We start from the raw sequence: 19431 nt of genomic DNA, 5'->3' as shown, positions 1-19431 counted from the left end.
TCTATCGTTAGAATCACCATGACCCAATCTACCTTTTTCTCCTTTGCCCCATGTAAACAATTCTCCTGTAAACATGACAGCAGCACCAGCAGAATTTTCACAAGCAACCATAGAAACATCCAAATATAAAAAGTCCTTCATAACCAGAGGCTCCTTCTTATCTTCTTGATTTCCGTGTCCAAGTGAACCACTAGCACCTTGACCCCATGTATAAGCATCACCAATTCTTTCAAATTGTTCCTTGAATTTTTGTTTCTCATTTTCCATATCGTGGACGATGGTGATTGGTGCGAATTTTGGTTCGTTTCCAACAACTGGGACAACAGTCTTCTTCTTTAAAATGGAATCCAAGTGTGACAACAAGTATGTGATACCTTGTACCCATGTGTGATACTCTTGCTTATCCTTACATACAATATCCAAAGTTCTATCTCTGTACAATAATGAGAATGAAAGACCTTCAAGATCAGGATTCTTATACTTTTGGAAAATTGCTGTGTTTTGGCCGTAACAAATCTTCTTGACATCAGTAAGAGACACAATAGATTCGTTAGATTGCTTATTAGGGGATCCCCACATAAGTTCAGTTTCATCAGAACTCAATACAAATCTTCTAAAGTGAGGCTTACCAGTACGACAATATTTGAGCATAGTAGAACCAGCCTTCATTCTTCTGATACACTCTTCAGGTGGAATGACAATACCATCATTGTCACTCATAGCCAAAGCAAATGTAGTTGAAGAATCGTCAGCAATTGTATGTACATCCACATTGAGTGTCTTATTCTTCTTGGAAATTTTAGATTCATTAATCAAATTGTGCAAAGTGATGGTCCAACTATTTTTTTCGGCTGGTGTAGCTGTCTTGATGATGATTGCCTTACTTGGTGATTGTAATTTAAAGATTGTGTCATCAATTTGATCTTCTTGGTTTAGGTAGCTGAAAATAATCAAATCATTGAGAGGAAGTTGAAGTTTGAGGGTGAAAGTTTTCCCTGATTTTTGTGAAAGGAGAATAATATCATTGAAAAGATGAACATAGATATCTCTTGTTTTGGTAAAGTCAGCGGAAACAATTTCTTGCAATGCACCATCTTTCAAGAATTTTCTATGAGGTTCAACCAAATTCAATTCACCATAGAATTGGGATTGAATCTTGATAATTTCATTGGTTGCTTCAATACTCTTCATTGTATTGTTCAAGTGATCGGCAACTTCACAAATCTTTTCGAGAGCCAATTTCAATCCTTTGTAATCGGGATGGGAAGGTCCTGAATGTTTGATCAAATCTTGGAGAAGCAATCTATATCTTGGAATACGTTGGATTGGGAGAATAAGATAACTTTGCAGACCTAACTTGGAGGTTCTACTATCCTTATCCATCTTGGAAACTTGTTCCTTGAATTCTTCCCTCTTTTTGCATTCCCTGAGGACTTCATTTGCCTTATCAAAATTGTTACAGTATCGTGAATAAGTTTTAAAGAAAGGTGCAATTTGGAGGAAAATATCACTGATCGTAACAGTGTATACATAGTTTTGGAGCCTCTCTTCTAAATCTTTCAAAAATGTATTGTTAAAGTTCAAAATAACATCAATATCCGAGAAAATAGCAGAGACTTCTTCCTTGGTGATCAATGGTTTATCCTTTGCAGCCATAGCTTTGAATGGTTTAAGATAAACTTCTTGAAGAATGTTAAGTGATTCAACATAGTACTTTTCTGTTGACAAAATTTCCTTGGCACAATTTTCTCTGTTAAGTCTGGCTTTTTGCATCTTTTTGTAGGCCTTTTTAGCATCCCATCTTCTGATATACTTTTGAAGAATAACAGCAGCATCTTGTTGTTTTTTAGTTGGATGTTTGTAAATTTCCTGGAATTCCAATGTTTCAGCATCTGATTCAGATGTAATAGAAAGTTTAACTTGTTTTGTGAGAGAGCTACTAACAACAGTATCCTCAACTTCAGGTGGAACATAAGGAATGAATTTTCCTTGTGGGAGCTTATCGCCTAATCCAACAATTCCTGAAGCATAAGGCATTCCATTGGCTGATGGACGAATAGATATTCTTGATGAATTGAATGAATCGGAATAGGTGATTGTAGAACCTGGATCAACATTTGTTGTGGTTGTGTTTGGTTCAGAACCATTTTCTGAAGTTGGTAGATCGACTTGTGTGACTGAAGAAGTAACAGCTCTTCTGGCTTGTGGAATTGAAGGTGGAACTTTTGGTGTTGGTCTACCCAAAGTTGAATTTGTAGTTGTAGTACCTGGAGTATTTCTAAACTTTTTAGGTACAGCAGGTTTGTTTTTTGGCAATTGATGAATAGCATTTACATCATTCGGTCTTCTTGGATCGTCCTCCATATTTCCGTCCTCATTATTTGTCATATCATAAAGATTGTCCTGTTGTCCAGCAGAATTAACTCTTGTGAGTGTTTGCGTTGGAGATGAAGATGGTGATACTGGAGTTAATGTTGCGCTATTTTCTTGTTGCGTTGTTGGGGTGGTATTTATGGTTGGAGAAGGTTGATGCTGGCTTGTTGTTGGGTGGTGGTGCTGATGATTCTGAGAATTACCTGCAGCAACTTGTGTAGTATTGGTAGTATTGGTAGGTGTGGTTGTTATTATTCTTGGACTAACAGTTGGAGGAGTAGTGTTATTATTATTGGTAGTGGTATTTGTTCTATTCAGTCCAACATTGAGTGAGGTTCTATCGGTTGGTGTTGGTGGCAGAGTTCTTGGAGTTGTGGTATTGTTACCATTGTTTGTTGTTGTTGTTGTTGATACAGGATTGCTTGAAGTAGTTTTAGTTGGAGGAAGAGGACGACCACTTGGGTGACCATTGCCACTACCACTGCCACCACCACTAGTTGATGTTAATTCTGATCCGTTAATCCTTGTTGGTTTACTTGAGGTAGGAGCATTGTTTGTTGTACTAGCACCACCACTACCTGTATTATTCCTATTTTCAAAGGCTGCTATTCTATCCTTTAAATTAGACATTTAATAGTTTCAATTCTATAATGTTTGATCCAAAATGTATTATGTTATTCTAGTTCCAATAATAAGGTGATCCCGTGTATAGCAAGCTAATAGAGTTCTACTAAAATTATTGTTGTTGTTGTTATTAATTGTGTGGATCACTCGATAATCTTCAAAGATCGGATATTACTAATTGGATTTTTCTTCTTTGATGATCTAAAAAGATATTTGAAAAAATTTTCTATTTCCTTCTAGATCGTTTTTGTTTGTTGAAATAACAATTGATAGTTTGTTGCAATTTGATTCAATGTAAATTGAATAATTTTCTTTTATCTTCTTCAGCCAATTAGCAACAATTTGTTGGTTATCAGATCAATCTGAAAAAGAACACAACAGTAAAATATTGTTGATTCAGATAATATATTCTACCAAATGATTGTTTTTCAAAGAATCCCTGTAAGATGTTTATCTTTGTTGGCAGGAGGTTCAGTGAGTGGTGAGGATTTTTTTTATAATGATCCATCAATTCGATTGGTGACACGGACAAGGAGTTAGAAACTTTGGATGTTGTTTCTTCTTCTTGCATTGCTGAGAAATCACAACAACACGAATCTCGCTATTATTGATAATTGATTCACCATTGCTTAAATCAAGTAATTTTACAACAGCACAATCCAAATTAGAGATAATATAATCTTCGGCTAATGTTATCATAATCAATATTATTGGTTGACTTGATACAAACTACATTTTTAAATAATTACTAAAGTTTCATCTACATTGATGTAGACTTTGAAAAGCAAAAGAACGAATTGAATAAAAAAGAAGGAAAAGGAATTAAAAAGAGAAGGAAAAAATGAAACAATCTAATGACTCAGGCATTTGTAACTCGGAACTAGTGAAAAACATTTTATCGGAATGTAATCAAAGCAAGGAAAAGGGAAATCAACATTTTAAAACAAGGGAATGGGAACTTGCTGAGAAGTATTATCAAGAGTCTTTGAGTAATTTGGTAGTTTTTGTGAGGGATTATATTTCTAAAAACAAGGAGGTTCAAGATGAATCAAAAGATGCAAATAAGTCTACCATTGGTCAAGTGAATGAAACAACAACAACAGCAGATGATGATGTAAATAATTCTGAAAATATTACTAGTACAAACAATTCCGAAGAGGAAATTAATGAGGAAAATAATAATGAAAATAATAATGATATATTATTAGAAAATTCCGAAGTTTTACTTTCAGAAAAGGAGACCTTGGCTTTAATTTCAAAAGATTTGGATTTATTTAAAGAAGATAATGATAATCAAGTGAAGACATTGCTGATTGTGTTATATTCGAATTTGGCTTTAACATTTTTCCAAATGAGTTCATTTCAAAGAAGTTTGGAGTATTGTACAATTATTTTGGATCATTTAGATTCGGAACATTATAAATCACTTTACAAGAGATCTCAATGTCATGAACAATTGAACAATTATCAAGCCAGCTATTCGGATATGAAAAAATTGCAAGACATTATTTTGAAAGATCCTACAATGATTCCAGACCAGTTGGCCAAGAAGATTCTATTGGATGCAGAAAGATTACGTGTGAAATCAGAAGAAGAACAAAAGAAGCAATTGGAAGAAATGTGGGGTCAACTCAAAGATGTTGGAGGCAAGTTTTTGGGAGCTTTTGGTATCAATATTAATAATTTTAAATTTGATAAGGATCCAAATAGTGGATCTTATTCTTTATCAATGAACAATAACAAATAACAACCTTGACAACACAACTTCAAGATATATTTATTTTCTTCTTAATACTCAAACTTTACTAAATCAAAATTTGCCGACACCAGGGACCTTAAGATCTTCAGTCTTACGCTCTCCCAACTGAGCTATGTCGGCTTCTTATTAAACACAATTCAGTTACTAACGTTAATATTAAGGATCGATGGAAAACACTGTTGAATATGCTTCTCTTTTTATGAATGGATTTTGCTGCTGTGGTATGCACTGGAATGGTTGTTTATTATTGTTAACTAAATCAACATTCCATTGAATTTCACTTGACAGCATCTACAGTTTTTCTTTTTTATTTAAAATTCGAATTTAATTACCATAATTTTTAAATTTGGTTTGGAAAATAAATTCAACTCTCTGATTTCATCAGGAAATATTATTCGATGATTCAACATGCATCCTACCAAGGCTATGAGCATAAAACGACTTATCAGATCTGCTCGGATGCATGGATACTAAGAGGTATCAGCTTTGGCTCGTCAATTTCAGGCGTTTCATTCTAGGAAACTTCGTAAATCTTTTGCTTTACAGGTTTGGAACAAATAGAATTGAATTTTAAAGTGTCATGAAAAATATTACTTAAGACAATTTATTAATCCTTGTTATTGTGACCTTGTTTTATTCAATCCACAGATCAAGAGTAAGTGGCTGTTGTGAAATTGACGAACAATAATACTAGTCAAGCAATTAAGAAGTTTTAAATATTTAGGATTTTTATTTTAAGTAGATTTAGAAGAGACCACCGAAACCCATTTCTTCTTCTTCTTCTTCAGGTTCTGGCTTCTTTTCTTCAACAGCAGCAGCAGTTGAGGCAGCAGCAGCTGGAGCGGAAGAGGCAGCAGCACCACCAGTTGGGACGGAAGCCAACTTTTCCTTTCCGGAGGCAATAACGTCGAAAACGTTCTTACCAGACAATTCCTTCAAGAGTCTATCAATTTGTTCACCATCGACTTCAGCACCAACAGAGCTCAAAATCTTTTCAATATCCTTCTTGGCTGGTTGTTCGTTACCACCTAAGACTGCCAACAAATAAGCTGCGACGACCTTCATTGTATATGATGTGAGGGATTTTTTTTAAACAATTCAAAGTTTTTTATTTTTCGTTGGACTTACAATTAATGAACGGTTGACGCATCTACTTTACAACAAAAACTTTTCTAGTGCGTTTTGCTTGGTCAAAGTCAGAAGTGAATTTCGCTCCCAGCTTTGAGCATCAATTCTGAACACTCACAAAAAGTTGCCAACTTAATACAAAGTGTAATTAATAAATTCTACTTCTTTACCAAACAACATCCTCATCATAAATTTAACACAATTTCGATATGAAGAAGATTTATACATTCCCTTTCTTGTTCAAGAAGCGCATGCTTACGTCATCATGATTTTCTTAACAACAAAGGTTGTGTTTTATTGACAACAATTAGAAATCATCATAGTCCTTCTGTCCAAAGAGGTCATCCTCAACATCCAAATCATCATCATCGAAACCTCCTCCACTAATAGAAGCATCTGATATGTTCCATCCATCGGAATGGTGGTCATTGTGAGCATGTAAGTGGTCATCGTTGTGATGATTGAAAGAGTCATCGTGGTGATACTCTTCTTGTTGATGGTGTTCTTCCTCCTCTGTTGCTTGTTCATCATTCTGCTCGGATTCATAGTTAGAAGATGAAGTGGTGACTGTAGAGGCTCTTGAATCCGACTCTCTTTGTTGTTGTAACATACGTTTATACTCTTCAATGCTAGATGGTTTTTGCTCGGGAATTGGGTTATTCTCAATTCTTGCTGGTGGCTCTTCCTTGATTATTGTTGTTTGGCGAGGAGGTGATTCAATCTTCTTTTCCACTTCTCTCACGAATTGAGTTGTTGGTTGTTCTACAATTGTTGTTGGCTGTGGTGGTTGTTCAACAATAATAGTCTTCTTTGGGGATGGAGGCTTTTGATAAATTGGTTCAGGTTGCTTTTCTACTATTCTCTCAGTTTCATAATTGTTATTCTTCATATCAAACACAGAGGAAGAGGAAAATGTGGAGGGAGTGGAAACTTCAATGGTTGGAGGAGGATTGTTTGTTGAAGTAATGCTAGGGGAGGTAGAACCAATAAATCTGGTTGTTTGCTCCTCAACTGGTTGCTGTTGTTGTGGTGCTTTAATTTGCTGAGTTGGATGATGTTGTGTGAAATCAATTGAGGAGGTGGTTGAAGGTTTGGTATCATATTGATAATTCTTAGGGGAAATTGGTTTGTAGGATGTTGTGAAAGTCGATGGCTCGTCAAGAGTCTTCTTTGGAGGTGAGTTTCTAGAAGTAGGGGATTTAGTTGATGGAATTCCACTGATAGAGGAGCTTATTGGAGGTAGATTTGTTGTTGATTGATAATCATCTCCTCTGGTGTTGAAAGAATTAATACTACTCGAGTAGTTGTTGTTGGTGGATGTTGTTTGACGTTCAGGATTAGGTAAACCATAGTAAGATGATGGTTTAATATCTTCCATCATGTAATTATTTGAAAATGATCCAAGCCCTAAACTCTCGAAAAAGTCATTTGTTTTTTCCTTTGTAGGTTGTCCCAAAGAAGGAGATGGCTGTTTGCTTTCTTTCAAATCTCCAAAATCTTTGCTGAACGAATACCCCAACTTGTCTATTTCATTCAATTTTTCATGAATAGAAATCTCAGGATAATCGGAGAGTTTAGCATAAAGATTATCATCCCTCAAAGAGGATGGATATGAAATTTCTGGCATTGATCCCTTAGATCCAATATCAGAAAAACTTGTCTTTTTCAGTTCTCCTCCAGACACCCTTGGTAATTCCAATAAATTCCTCAAACGATCAATTTCATGTTGAAGCGTTCTATTCTGAAGATATTGTTCCTCTAAATCTCTTTGCATTCTCTCTGATCGTACTCGATCTTTTTGTAATTTTTCACTCATGGAAGCCCTTTCTGCTGATTGCCAATGTAGGAGAGCCTTTTTGGCTTTTTGTTTTTCTTCTATGAGTTCCTTCCTACATTCATCCATGAGTCTCTTCTTTTCTCTTTCATTGTCTTCAACGTTCGATCGTAGAGCTCTCTCATTTCTTTCATAGACAAGAATTCTGTCTTGTAAGTTGGAGAACTCACGTTCCTTATCTCTTAATTGCAATTTAAGATTTTCAATTTCTCTATTGAGGGAATTTTCTCTGACAGGATCAATTGATGGAATGTGAATAATGGCAGGTGTGGCTGGCTTTTCATTGGAAGTATTTGTTTGTTGTTCAGCTTGCTCCTTTATCATACCTAGCTGCATTCTTAGCTGATCATTCATTTCTTCCAAGTCTCTAATTCTCTTTCTAGATTCATTCAACTCGCTCTTTACAATGTCAAGAGAGCCCTGATATTGTTTAATTGTTTCTTCCAGGTGAATGGCCGCACTATGTTTTTTTAATTGTTCTGCAACTTGTTCCTTTTCCAATTCCAACTTTCTCCTTTCCTCTTCAATTCTTCTCATATTTGCAATGTTTTCTCTCTCCAAGTTTGCTCTCATTAAAGACATTTCAGATTTGACATCAACAGTTGTTTGAGCAGCCAATACGTCCAATCGTCTTGCCTTTTCTTCCAACTCTGTTTTTCTCATCTCCAAATTGTTTTTTTCTCTTGCAAGACCTTGATTTCTACGTTGAAGATCTTCAATTTCTTTGTACATTTTCTGTCTGTGCTCGAATGATTGCTTTTCCAAATCCTTTTCTTTCTTTTCGAGTCGAGCTGAAATTTCTCTTTCCCTCTCCATGAGACGTTCCATTTTTCTCATGTGGGATTTTTCCATTTCTTCTATTTCTCTAGCTATTCTTTCTCTGTATTTGGCACTTTCTTCCAATCTCATAGCACTAATTGTTGTCTCTTCAAACATTTTCAGTCTAGACTTGAGTTCTTCATTGGCTCTTTTTTCACATTCTCTTTGATATTCGAGATATTTCTGTTCCAAGGATTGAGTCTGGGTTTTCTTTTCATTTTCCAATTGAGTTATAAATTCTTCATCAATCATTTTTAATTTACTATCTACAGGTTGGTCCTCTGTGAGTGGATCTGTTTGACACATCCCAACTCGAGTTTGCTTATCGCCTAGCTTTTTTATGACTGACAAGAATTTCGTCAGAATACTCTCTCCTTTCCAGTTTGTGCTGTAGTACATTTCTGATAAAAGTTTAGTAAGTTGATTATTTGGATCATAGTCCAACAATTCATGAGAGTCTGTATCTTTGACAACATCCAAATTATACATTTTAAGTCCAATTAAATGATAAACATCATATTCTGAATTCTTGGGTACTTCTTTAATGTTGGCTTCGGAAGTAAAGATACTCGTGGTGAATGAATAACCATTTTTTTTCAGGTGATCCAAAACAATTCCATCCTGAAAGTTTGTGGGTATGAGTTTGTGACATAATTACTTACACATGCTCTTTGAATTTCCGATCGAGATCCAAAAACTGAAATATTTGGTTCCTTAGCTGGTGCTCTCTTTGTCAAGTCATCATAAATTACGCTTCTCAATTGAGTTTTTAAAAGTCCAATCACACCCTTATCCTTATACTTTTTATACATTTTCCTTCTCATATCTTCTTCCGATAATTCTTCCAGAACATCTTTCCTCCTTCCACTATTTGAAGAACGTCCACTGCTCACTGAAGAATATGACAATGCTGGTGAATAAGAGCCATCATAATTTTGAAATTCTCTCCTCGATGATGATGAAGATTTCTTTGTTTTTCTAACAACAGCTTCATAATCTTCAGAAGGGTGATACTCGTAATCATCTACAACATTCATGGCAGCATCATAATCAGTTCCGTGATGTTGATATTCGTAGGGCTGACTGAGAGACGGCATTGATTTTGTATGTGTTATTGAATCAGAACGGGGTGAATAAGGCATTTCTTTGTGTTTGTTGGTGCAAAATATTCAAACTACAAAAATAAAATGGCGCCAAATTACAATGTAATTGGAGAAGCAAATTGTTATCGTATTTGCAATTATAACTTGGAAATTTATTGTTTGGATTAATATTAGGAAGAGTTATTGATTCAATCAATGAAATTACAAGAGTTTACGTTGTTGTCAAATAATTTCGGAACCTGTGTTGTAACGGAATCAGGTTGGCGCCACAAATAAAAATTCCCTCCAATTTTCTTTAACGGTTGTTTTCTTTTTAAAAAATTTAAATAAATTGGATTTTAATCAAACCACTCTCTAAAAAAAATACACACAACAACTCTAGATTAAAATGACCAAGGTTAAACTCACCAACGTTGAAGTTAAGAACAACCCAACCAAATTTACCGATAATATTGAATTAGATGTTACCCTCGAATGTATGGAAGAAATCTCATCTGATTTGGATTTGGAACTTGTCTATGTTGGTAGCAGTGCTTCTGCCGATGAAGATCAAGTTTTGGAATCTGTTTCCGTTGGTCCAGTCAAGGTTGGTACAAACAAGTTTGTTGTCACTGCTCCTGCTCCAAATGTTGAAAAGATTTCTGCTTCCGACTTGTTGGATTGTACTGTCCTCTTGTTGAAGGTTTCCTACAATAATCAATTGTTCTCTCAAGTTGGTTACTTTGTTTCTAACCAATATACTGATAAGGAACTCCAAGAAGCTCCTCCATCGAAGCCAATTGTTGAAAAGTTGGTTAGAACTTTGAACGACAAGCCAAGAGTTACTACTTTCCAAATTGAATGGTAATTTTACTTCCGAGGTGTATAGTTTTCTAAATATTATTAATGATTGTTTTAATTATCAATCATTCAATAAACCTAAGCTATTTATTCATCTTCTTCGATTGATTCTAATACTGGTTCCTCGACATTGTTAATTGGTTCTCCTTTAGATCCCTTCGATAATCTCCACCCCCTAGAATGTAAAAGGAATTTAGCAATGATACCTTCTTCCTTTTCAAGTTTCAACATGTGGGAATAGATTCTCTTCTTGAATTCTTCCATCTCCTTGTAATAATCGGAAGGAGTGACGTGACCATTAACTTTGGCTCCTTGTTTAGCATTATATCTCTTGAATTCTTGTTCACATAATAATAATCCATTGGCTGGAGCAAGTGGAACGTTGGCAGTAACTTCCTTATCAACAGAGGTACTGAAATCACTTTCATTGAGGGAACCACGCATGACAGCAATCATGAAACCAACCATTTTTCTGATTTGGTTATAAATGAATGAAGAACCAGTGACAGTGAGCTTGACAACTTTCATTCCATCAATTTCAAAAGCTTTAGAACATTCAAACTTGGTAATGTGTCTATTGAAAGAGTTTGGCTTGGCTTTTGTGAGTTGAGTATAATTATGGAAACTATTGGTTCCAACAAAGTTTTTCAAAACACGATTAGCCTTTTCAATTTGTTCATCTGTTGGATCATAATTGTAAATATCATTCAAATTTTCACTTTCCACATCCTCCTTGGTAATCTTGTCAATATTAATTTGTCCAAACCATGTTGCTGCTTTTGGATCTGGTGATAATGCAAAAGCAGGTAATAAATATTCATAGGTACGAGCTGTACAATGTTCCTTAGCATTGAATGATTTAGATACCTTTTTGTATCCATAAAAAACAATATCCTCAGGTAAAAGTTTTCTCATTTCTTCTTCCAATCCTGGTTTCATTAAAAGTTTCATTTCCAAAACATTTGAGGCAGCATGAACACCCTTGTCAGTTCTTGAACTTCTGTGAAAATGAACCTTATTCATGTCAGTACTATTGTCACCAGAAACACCTCCTGCTTGACAAAGAGCTTTAAACACAGTTTCTTCTACAGTCTTGACATTAGGATTGGTAAAATTTCTAAATAATTTCAATATTAGATATAATAATTTTAAACACATACGAAGTTTGTGAACCATTATAATTTGTTCCCAAATACCCAATGAAAATTGCAACTCTTCTTTTTTGGAATTTTTCTTCTCCTTCCTTTTTTTCTTTAGGTTCTCTTGGACCCCAATCATTATCTCTCTTGGCAGAAGCTGTTCCTTTACCTCCCTTCTTATAATTTTCCTTTCTCTTCTTCTTGTCATTTGATGATTCGGAAGGTGGATTCTTTCTCTTTTTATCATCATTCCCACTATTACTTGTTTCCGATGTTGACACTAAATTTACTTCACTTGAAGTTGGTTCTTGAATTGTTGTTGTATTTTCTACAGCAGCAACAGTAGCAGCTGGTTGTTGCTCATGAACAATTTCCCCCGATGTTGTTGTTGCTGGTGAAACGCTAGGTGTTTGATGATCAGACATTTTTTTCGAAGTTTTATTTGAAGTGCTTTTTTTAAAAAGAAGTGAAAAACAGTTTTCCAAGTTGCCACAAGATTTGAATGAGCTCATGAAATGATGAAGGAAAAAAAGATTGAATTCGGTCGAGAGACTCACAAGTTATATTTTATATTTAAGAGCAAAATTGATTCAAAATTTGTGCTTTAAGGAATAATTGATTCAATCTTTCAATTATTTACGCTTGTAAAGGTCAACTTTCTTATTCTTCTTTCCACCTCTTCTGTTCTTTCTATTCTTTCTATTCTTCTTTCTGTAGGTGTCGATTCTTCTCTTCTTGTTAAATCTTCTCTTCTTTCCATAAACATCAATCTTCTTTCTGATAATTCTCTTCTTTCCATATCTCTTCCATCCTCTTCTCTTTCTTCCATAGGTGTCAATGTACTTGTTGAGCTTTCTATTGTTCTTTCTCTTCTTGAGTCTGAATCTCTTGAGATTTCTCTTCTTGTTATTATTCTTTCTAATATACAAGGAAAGTGTTGAGGCAGCTGATTCTTCAGCAGAAACTCCTGAAGTGAAGGAAAGTGCAAGAATTGCCAAAGTCAATGCAATCAATAAGATTGAAACGAATCTTTTCATTTTTTGTTTTTTGATTGTGTTTGAGAAGTGAAACAATGTTCCAGTTTTAAAGATTTGAAAAGAATAGTTTGATTAGTATATTGATTTTTTTGGTATGATTGAAGATTAATGATTTTCCAAAAAAAGAGTAGCCACAGATTTTGGACATTGTACATTTGGTCTTTGTTATTCAGTGCGGAGAATTGAACAAGAACAGAATGAAAGAACTTCAATGGTTGGATTGAGCACCATGGCGTGGAATCCATTGGAATGAATAAATTTCCAATGTTGAAAGTAGGACTAAATGATTCTTTCAATTTTCCTATCTATTCCTTTTTGATCTTTATATGGACTGTAAAGAACTACAGCAAACACTGTATTGGAAATTGTACTCCTTTTGTTTCTAATGGGTACAAGTTTCAATCTTACGAAAGGCACTTTTTGTTCTCATTCCTGAAACATTAGAACAGCTCTTGTAAGACGTTCTATTTCAAGTAGTTTAGAAAATTGTAGATAGAGTTCATAAATAAATTTCACTAAGGAAGACGGTAGAACAATCAATGATTATACTATTCAAAAAGATGTACCTCTTCACTTGGTATTGAGATTGAGAGGGGTTGCTTGATGAATAATAGCAAAATTATTGAAAACTAACTTCTATCGTATTTCTTGATGTTTAAGGTGCTTCTTTAAATAGTTTTGGATTTAAAATATTAAATCCAAAACCAACTCATATCAATTCAAGCTCACTTCTCTGCAGAATATTTCTTGTTCAATTCAGAAGAGGTGGTCCATGATCCATCTCCAAATCTAAACAAGTGGAGTTGAGCGATGAATTTCAATTGTAAAAGAGTGCTGACCTGGGTATACAAGTTTAAGACACTTAATTAGGTTTGACATTGCCCAGTTTAATACAAGGTTACATTTTATTCTTAGAAAGTTTATTGGGAGCTACAGAAACCATTGTAAAAGTTCTAATTGGGACTTGGACAAAAGTATTTAACATAGCAATGATTCGTGCTAAAAAAGTTAGCAAAGATAAAGTTAAAAAAATGAAACTAATCCTCCCAGAATTGTGGATTGAAATTTTTATAAATCTGTTTGATGGTTTAAACGAGCCATGGCAATTCGAAACTTTGGTAAACTGTTCCTTGGTTTGCAAAGAATGGTACCAGATGTTAAATTGGCAAATTGAAGCAACTCCAAGTACAAACTTGAGATTGTGGAAAGTACTTGCTGAAAAGCACTCCCTTCTCTATCAATTGACCGAGAAGATTGACATGAGAAGATTTTTTGCTCAAAATATCATTCCACAAGAATTTTCTAACGGTTACAAAACTGTTACATATCATGGAATGAATGGTCTCAATTATGGCAGTGGTGGATGTGCAAGAACATTCGATTTTAATTTCAATGCCAGTGTGTTTGGAATTCACTTTTTGAAAAGAATGATCAAACATGATGAGAAAATTGGAGAATTATTTTCAGATTTGATGAAGAAAATCATTGGCGTTGTGGCCAGTTCAATTCCTCAAAACAATTACTATTACCAATACCAGAGTATTTCCTTGGAGAGTAATATTAAGGACAAATTTGAGTATTTTACAAATTGTGAAAGAGATTCATTCTATCCACAAATTTATTTGGACAGAACATTTGAGGATGTCAAGCAGGAATTTGACAACAACTTGTTTGACTTTTTGAAAAAAGTGATTGGAGGAGAGGAGTGCCTCGAAGAAATCTCCAAATTAGAAGAATTGCTTGCTTTCATTAAGAAAGAATGTCCAATTGTTGCTGAATATAAGGAGTGTTATGTTGGCGTTATTGGCTCATTGGCTGTGGTGTTTATTACCAATAGTGGAAAATGTATCTTCTTTGAATATTCAGCAGACGATTAAATAAATTCGAAAGATTGTATGATGTAACTAGAGTTAGATACCATATATTCCACATGAGTTAGTCAAGCTCTCCATAAATTTTAACATATTAAGCTCTGGCGCAAAAACCAATTCTAAATCCCTTAATTTTTGGAATTTAAAATTTTAAAAAAAATGAAACGATCACTACTGGAGGAGGTGGACGATTTAAATCATCTTTGTGATTCTAGAATGATGATCAGGGATTCCGAATTATCTCTAGTTGATGTAAAATTTTCACCAAACAAGAAGAAAAAGACTAAAGATTCTGATCATGAAGAAACATTTTCTCTTCCCGATGAAATGATTGGAATTATATTATCATTTCTTGATTGGGAAGTAATTATGGAAAATATGATTCGGGTTTCAAAACAATTTTATGAGGAGTCTTGCAGGACAACTCTTCATGTTACCATTGAGGAAAATTGGCAATATAAATTCCTTGAATTTGGGACTAAACAAAAGCAGGAGGACAATTTACACAATGATATGGAATATAGTTTCGAATCGTACAAAAATCCAAGCATGTACAATTCTACTAAAATTAATATTCAATCATTGGTAATTACAAAACAATCCACCAAAGATTTCAAATTACTTCCCTGGATTAGAAATGCAACAATATTTTCCAACATGAAAAAACTTGTACTTTCTTCGTGTAATTTGGATAACTCATTGTGTCAGTTGTTGTGTTATAACATTCCTTCTGAAATTTCATTGGTGGAACTGGATCTGTCGATTAATTTAATTAGTGAAGGTGCAATGAAATATTTATTCGATTTTTTGATAACAAAGGGTATATCAATAGAAACACTCAATCTCTCCCAAAACTTGATAAGACATTTTCAACCCATTAAGAGAAATGTAATGTTCAATTTGAAATCTTTGGATCTTAGTTATAACAGAATTGATGACTGTATATTAGATTTTGCCAAATTTCATCAGCTAGAGAAACTAAAACTTAAAAATCAAGCTATCTCTGGCGAAAGCTTGATAATGATTCAAAAAATCAAAACTCTTTCATATTTGAATTTGGGTTGGGTTAAATCATTTTCAGAGGAAATATGCTCTCAATACTTTCAAGGTGCAATTCATCCCAATCTTCACACTCTGAAAATATCTTCAACTATTGGAGACGAGGGATGTTTGGAAATTGCCAACTGTAATCTTGCAAATTTAACAAATCTGAGCTTGGACATGTCTGGAATATCTACTGTTGGATGTTGCTATATTTCAAATTCAAAAACCCTCACTAAATTGGAACATTTAAGTCTGTACGGTAATAGTATTTCAGATGAGGGTCTCATCTCCATTCTCGAAAGTGTTAACCTGAGAAGTACTTTGAAATTTCTAAATCTTGGCTCCAATAACGTGAGCGAACAGGGCATTGAGTATATTCTGGAAAATGGTATCAACAAGATTATGGAGCTTATACTGGTCAATAGTTCGTGCTCTAGAAAATCCATTCAGAAAGTAAAGTCCAAGTTTAAGGAACAAATCACTATCTCAAAGAGCAGTGAACCTTCGTCATCAGAAGAGGAAAATGATGATGAAGAAGAAAGTGAAGAAGAGGAAATTGATGACAGCGAAGATTTAGAGTGGTAATAATAATCTCTAACTTGAATATGATGAAAACTTTAATTCACAATTAAGAAGTCCTAAGGTTGTTGTTGTCAATTCCAACGATGACATATTATCAAAATAGAAAAATCTCAAAGGTCCAACCTAATGGACATCTCAACAGTGGTGCTGGAACACCTGTACATAGTTACATAGTGGAGATGGTGGATTGGCCACAAGTGCTCAATTACAGCCTCAAGGAGTGTCTCTAACCGATCTGGCAATTAATGACACCAACATTCGTGAGCCAAATTAATCAGTAAATTGAAACAATTAACAAAAATCTTGATGATCAATCTAAATATTCCTCATCTGGAGGGAAGTGAAAACCTGAAGCATTATCAATCCAATTGAGAGCTTCGTCTCTATCAGTTGTGTAAATCACTCGAGTTCTCAAATCTACTTCCTCATTCTCATAAACAGTACGTCCTTCAGTTTCATGTACTGTGAAATAGTCATCATTTTCAACAATGATACATGCCTTTCTCTCATTGAGTAAGTCTTTTGCACTTATGGATGAATAACATAAATCAAAATTATTAACCTCAAATCCATAACAAGTCTCCTCAAAACACACATTAGAAAGCATACTATCTTCACTATAATTTGTACCTTCAGAAGAGTCACTACTTAGTCCATCATAATTTGGATCAATCTTCTCGTCTTGTATTTCAGTTAAATAGGTATTTTCAAATTGTTCAGAAATTATTTCCACTATTGCATTCAAAATTGATTCGTCATGGATTAATTTACCAAGTTGATCTGTTATATGTTTTGAGCTAATATTCAGATTTTCAACAAATTCATCTCTGTGTGATTTGAGTGTTTTCGTTCTGTTGCCAAAATAGAAATGATGGATTTTAGGGTTTGTTTTGGAAGAAACTAAATAACCAGCCAAGGCTACATCATTTCTAGTAACATAATCTCTACCACAAAATTGAGAGATATCTTGAGAAATTGTGAAATTATACGAGACAATGTTCTCAGCAGCTTGTTGAATCATCATTTTAGCGTTCGGTATGATGAATGATCCACTTTTGTAACTGCTTAGAACTTCATTGATAAGTAAATCCATTTTTTCCTTGGGAACTGTTAAATCTTTTCTCAAAATGAACTCAGGACCAATATTCAGCACTTCTTTTTCGTCTTGTTGAGTTTCATTTTCTTCTTCTTTTTCGTCTATTTCTTCTTCATTTTCATCTTTTCCCTCTGTTTCATCCGCGGTATGTCCTTCCTCGCGTTCCTCTTCATTTCCCTCAATGGAGTTTGGTTTTCTTTTCATAATTTTAATAAAGGGCCAATGCTTATAATCATATTCATCACTCCGACTGGCTTGATCAGTTTCATGTAGAAATTCAACTTGAGAAGAATTCCATTGAACCTTCTCGAATTCTTCAATAGGTTTTCTCATTTTTCTCAAGCTCTCATTATGCAGGTAGTAATCATGATTTGAATTTCTCTTACGTTTCAAAGAACTTTGGTCTTGAACTTGACTTTTGATCCATTCGTAAGACAATCCATATTCATTGTCTGACTCATCTGAAATATCTTCCATAACTTCCTCAAATTCATAATCGAAACCGTTTAGAGTCTCTACCATTTTGAATTCATTATTATAAACTGTTTCTTCCTTCTCTCTCTAACAGAAGAAGAATAATCATCTCCACATTCATACCAAACATCTGCGCGCATTTTCTCAAGAGAAAGTTTGTGAGAATCATTTGATTGTTCAACATCCTTGGCAATTTCATCGTCTCTATCGAAAGTTACTTTGATATCTCCATATTTTTCTTCAAGTGATTTGAAAATCATTTGTATTGTTGAATCAGATTCACCAAGTTGTGCAAGTATGCATGGTGTAAGGTTTCCCCAATGCGAAATTCTTGATTCCACAAATGGGTTTGCCAAATATTTCTTGATCAGCAAGTTTGATATTTCTACATTTCCACTATGAACAGCATAATGAAGAGCTGTCAAGCCACATGCATCGTGAATGTATGTATTCACATGAGCTTGAAGTGAAATATCCAAATACGGATTATTGGAAAGATGTTTAAGATTGGTATCTGATGTAATACCAACAGTTAAACACCACTCCAGCAATGATGGACTATTAATCCAAACTGCTAAATGTTGCAAGTAAAAGCTCTTTGCTATTTTTGGGATCATTCTATCCGTTGCATCAGTTCTCTGATAATTCACATGCATGCCAATATCACTAAATCTCATTCTTTCAACTTTAATTCCACAATCTCTCAATATTTTCATGATTTGAGTAACCATGCATGTTCTAGTCGAATCATTCATCAACAATTCAATGTCTCTAAACTTTTCAGCAATGAATAACAAGTATTTTCTTGGAATACACGAAGCAATTCCATCTAGTTCACTCCAACAGACTGCAATATCCTCTCCAAATAAACTCTCTGTTCCAATCACTTGCAATAAATTCATATTAAACACCAAATCCTCTCTCCATTCCATTTCTTTCGGTGTTTCATTCCATGAATTGACCAACTCAATAGCAGGTTGCAACAACTTTTCAAAAAACAATTCAATCAACACTCCAACTTTGCTAATTCCCAAATGAGAAATCATCTCTCTTCCCAAACACAGTTGAATCAACATTTTCAATAGAACATTGTCACAATTTGAATAGGCCTGATTCAACCACTCTGAAAACTTTTCAAATAAATTTTCCTTGCCATCATCTTCATATTCATAGCTAATCAACTCTCCGTTAAGAGTTTCATAGGCAGGTTTGCATGATTCCTCACAAGTCCAATCTTTAAAAGTGTCCCTATGGGTTCGGAACAATAATCGATCGATGAAGGCATGTGTAGGAAAATAATCAAATGTTGTATCTTTAGGTCTCAAATCAGCAAAAAGCACCTTGTAAAAGTCTTGATCATTGGTCATTTCGTAAAAAGTTTTATTTACATGTCGAAAGGTAATAATTTGCTTGAATAATGTGTACGGATCCAAGCCATATTGAAAGATGGTGAACAGAATCTCATGCGGCAAATGATCAAGACGCGAGGGAAGTGTGGATGCCATTTTTTTCGTGAATTTAACAAACTACTAGATAGATTACAAAAAACGTATTATAATTTACTAGTAATTAGACAGCCCAGTAATTAACAAAGTTCAGTATAAGTTCCTAACAGTTTCCATTTCAGAGGTGGCTATTCTTTTAAAAAAGAATTATACCATAATGAAGTAAACATTTAAGACAATCTGAAGGTTGGAATGCTTGTGAA

The 19431-nt window shown here is 34.3% G+C and overlaps 10 protein-coding genes across 10 annotated transcripts in view; 4 read left to right on the top strand and 6 right to left on the bottom strand.

Annotated features, from left to right (window-relative positions):
- Positions 1-3464, bottom strand: part of NAEGRDRAFT_80007 (RhoGEF domain-containing protein) — a 4273-nt gene extending 809 nt beyond the window's left edge. Inside the window, exon 1 of the mRNA XM_002676327.1 lies at positions 18-3464. Within this exon, the coding sequence (XP_002676373.1) occupies positions 18-3003 (2986 nt within the window). The 5' untranslated portion in view covers positions 3004-3464. The remainder of the gene's footprint in view (positions 1-17) is intronic.
- A 374-nt stretch (positions 3465-3838) lies between these two features.
- NAEGRDRAFT_49629 (uncharacterized protein) lies at positions 3839-4744 on the top strand (the record flags this gene model as incomplete). The annotated part of the gene is made up of 1 exon (XM_002676411.1): positions 3839-4744. The coding sequence occupies one exon, from the start codon at positions 3839-3841 to the stop codon at positions 4742-4744; it is 906 nt and encodes a 301-aa protein (XP_002676457.1).
- Positions 4745-5458: 714 nt separating this feature from the next.
- NAEGRDRAFT_36914 (uncharacterized protein) lies at positions 5459-5845 on the bottom strand. Its single transcript, XM_002676326.1, has one exon. The coding sequence runs from the start codon at positions 5819-5821 to the stop codon at positions 5501-5503; it is 321 nt and encodes a 106-aa protein (XP_002676372.1). The 5' UTR covers positions 5822-5845; the 3' UTR covers positions 5459-5500.
- Positions 5846-6191: 346 nt separating this feature from the next.
- NAEGRDRAFT_68399 (uncharacterized protein) lies at positions 6192-9679 on the bottom strand (the record flags this gene model as incomplete). Its single annotated transcript, XM_002676325.1, has 3 exons — positions 6192-7569; positions 8935-9158; positions 9200-9679. 3 exons carry the CDS (start codon positions 9677-9679, stop codon positions 6192-6194), a joined length of 2082 nt encoding a protein of 693 aa, XP_002676371.1.
- A 349-nt stretch (positions 9680-10028) lies between these two features.
- NAEGRDRAFT_68398 (uncharacterized protein) lies at positions 10029-10487 on the top strand (the record flags this gene model as incomplete). The annotated part of the gene is made up of 1 exon (XM_002676410.1): positions 10029-10487. The coding sequence occupies one exon, from the start codon at positions 10029-10031 to the stop codon at positions 10485-10487; it is 459 nt and encodes a 152-aa protein (XP_002676456.1).
- A 59-nt stretch (positions 10488-10546) lies between these two features.
- Positions 10547-12044, bottom strand: NAEGRDRAFT_80005 (uncharacterized protein; the record flags this gene model as incomplete). The annotated part of the gene is made up of 2 exons (XM_002676324.1): positions 10547-11597; positions 11641-12044. 2 exons carry the CDS (start codon positions 12042-12044, stop codon positions 10568-10570), a joined length of 1434 nt encoding a protein of 477 aa, XP_002676370.1. The 3' UTR covers positions 10547-10567.
- Positions 12045-12251: 207 nt separating this feature from the next.
- On the bottom strand, positions 12252-12656 carry NAEGRDRAFT_68396 (uncharacterized protein; the record flags this gene model as incomplete). The annotated part of the gene is made up of 1 exon (XM_002676323.1): positions 12252-12656. The coding sequence occupies one exon, from the start codon at positions 12654-12656 to the stop codon at positions 12252-12254; it is 405 nt and encodes a 134-aa protein (XP_002676369.1).
- Positions 12657-13645: 989 nt separating this feature from the next.
- Positions 13646-14533, top strand: NAEGRDRAFT_49624 (uncharacterized protein; the record flags this gene model as incomplete). The annotated part of the gene is made up of 1 exon (XM_002676409.1): positions 13646-14533. The coding sequence occupies one exon, from the start codon at positions 13646-13648 to the stop codon at positions 14531-14533; it is 888 nt and encodes a 295-aa protein (XP_002676455.1).
- Positions 14534-14686: 153 nt separating this feature from the next.
- On the top strand, positions 14687-16156 carry NAEGRDRAFT_49623 (uncharacterized protein; the record flags this gene model as incomplete). Its single annotated transcript, XM_002676408.1, has 1 exon — positions 14687-16156. One exon carries the CDS (start codon positions 14687-14689, stop codon positions 16154-16156), a length of 1470 nt encoding a protein of 489 aa, XP_002676454.1.
- A 307-nt stretch (positions 16157-16463) lies between these two features.
- On the bottom strand, positions 16464-19228 carry NAEGRDRAFT_49622 (uncharacterized protein; the record flags this gene model as incomplete). The annotated part of the gene is made up of 2 exons (XM_002676322.1): positions 16464-17810; positions 17942-19228. 2 exons carry the CDS (start codon positions 19226-19228, stop codon positions 16464-16466), a joined length of 2634 nt encoding a protein of 877 aa, XP_002676368.1.
- Between the last annotated feature and the right edge of the window lie 203 nt (positions 19229-19431).

Source organism: Naegleria gruberi (assembly GCF_000004985.1).
Source record: "Naegleria gruberi genomic scaffold NAEGRscaffold_28, whole genome shotgun sequence".
In the NCBI taxonomy this organism is placed as follows: domain Eukaryota; phylum Heterolobosea; class Eutetramitea; order Acrasida; family Naegleriidae; genus Naegleria; species Naegleria gruberi.
Note: the sequence above shows the minus strand (reverse complement) of the source record. Positions and strands in the feature narration are given on the sequence as shown.

What these genes read in the sequence shown, in the direction of transcription:
- NAEGRDRAFT_36914 (XM_002676326.1), bottom strand. Translation starts at nt 5,821, where the DNA reads ATGAAGGTCGTCGCAGCTTATTTGTTGGCAGTCTTAGGTGGTAACGAA.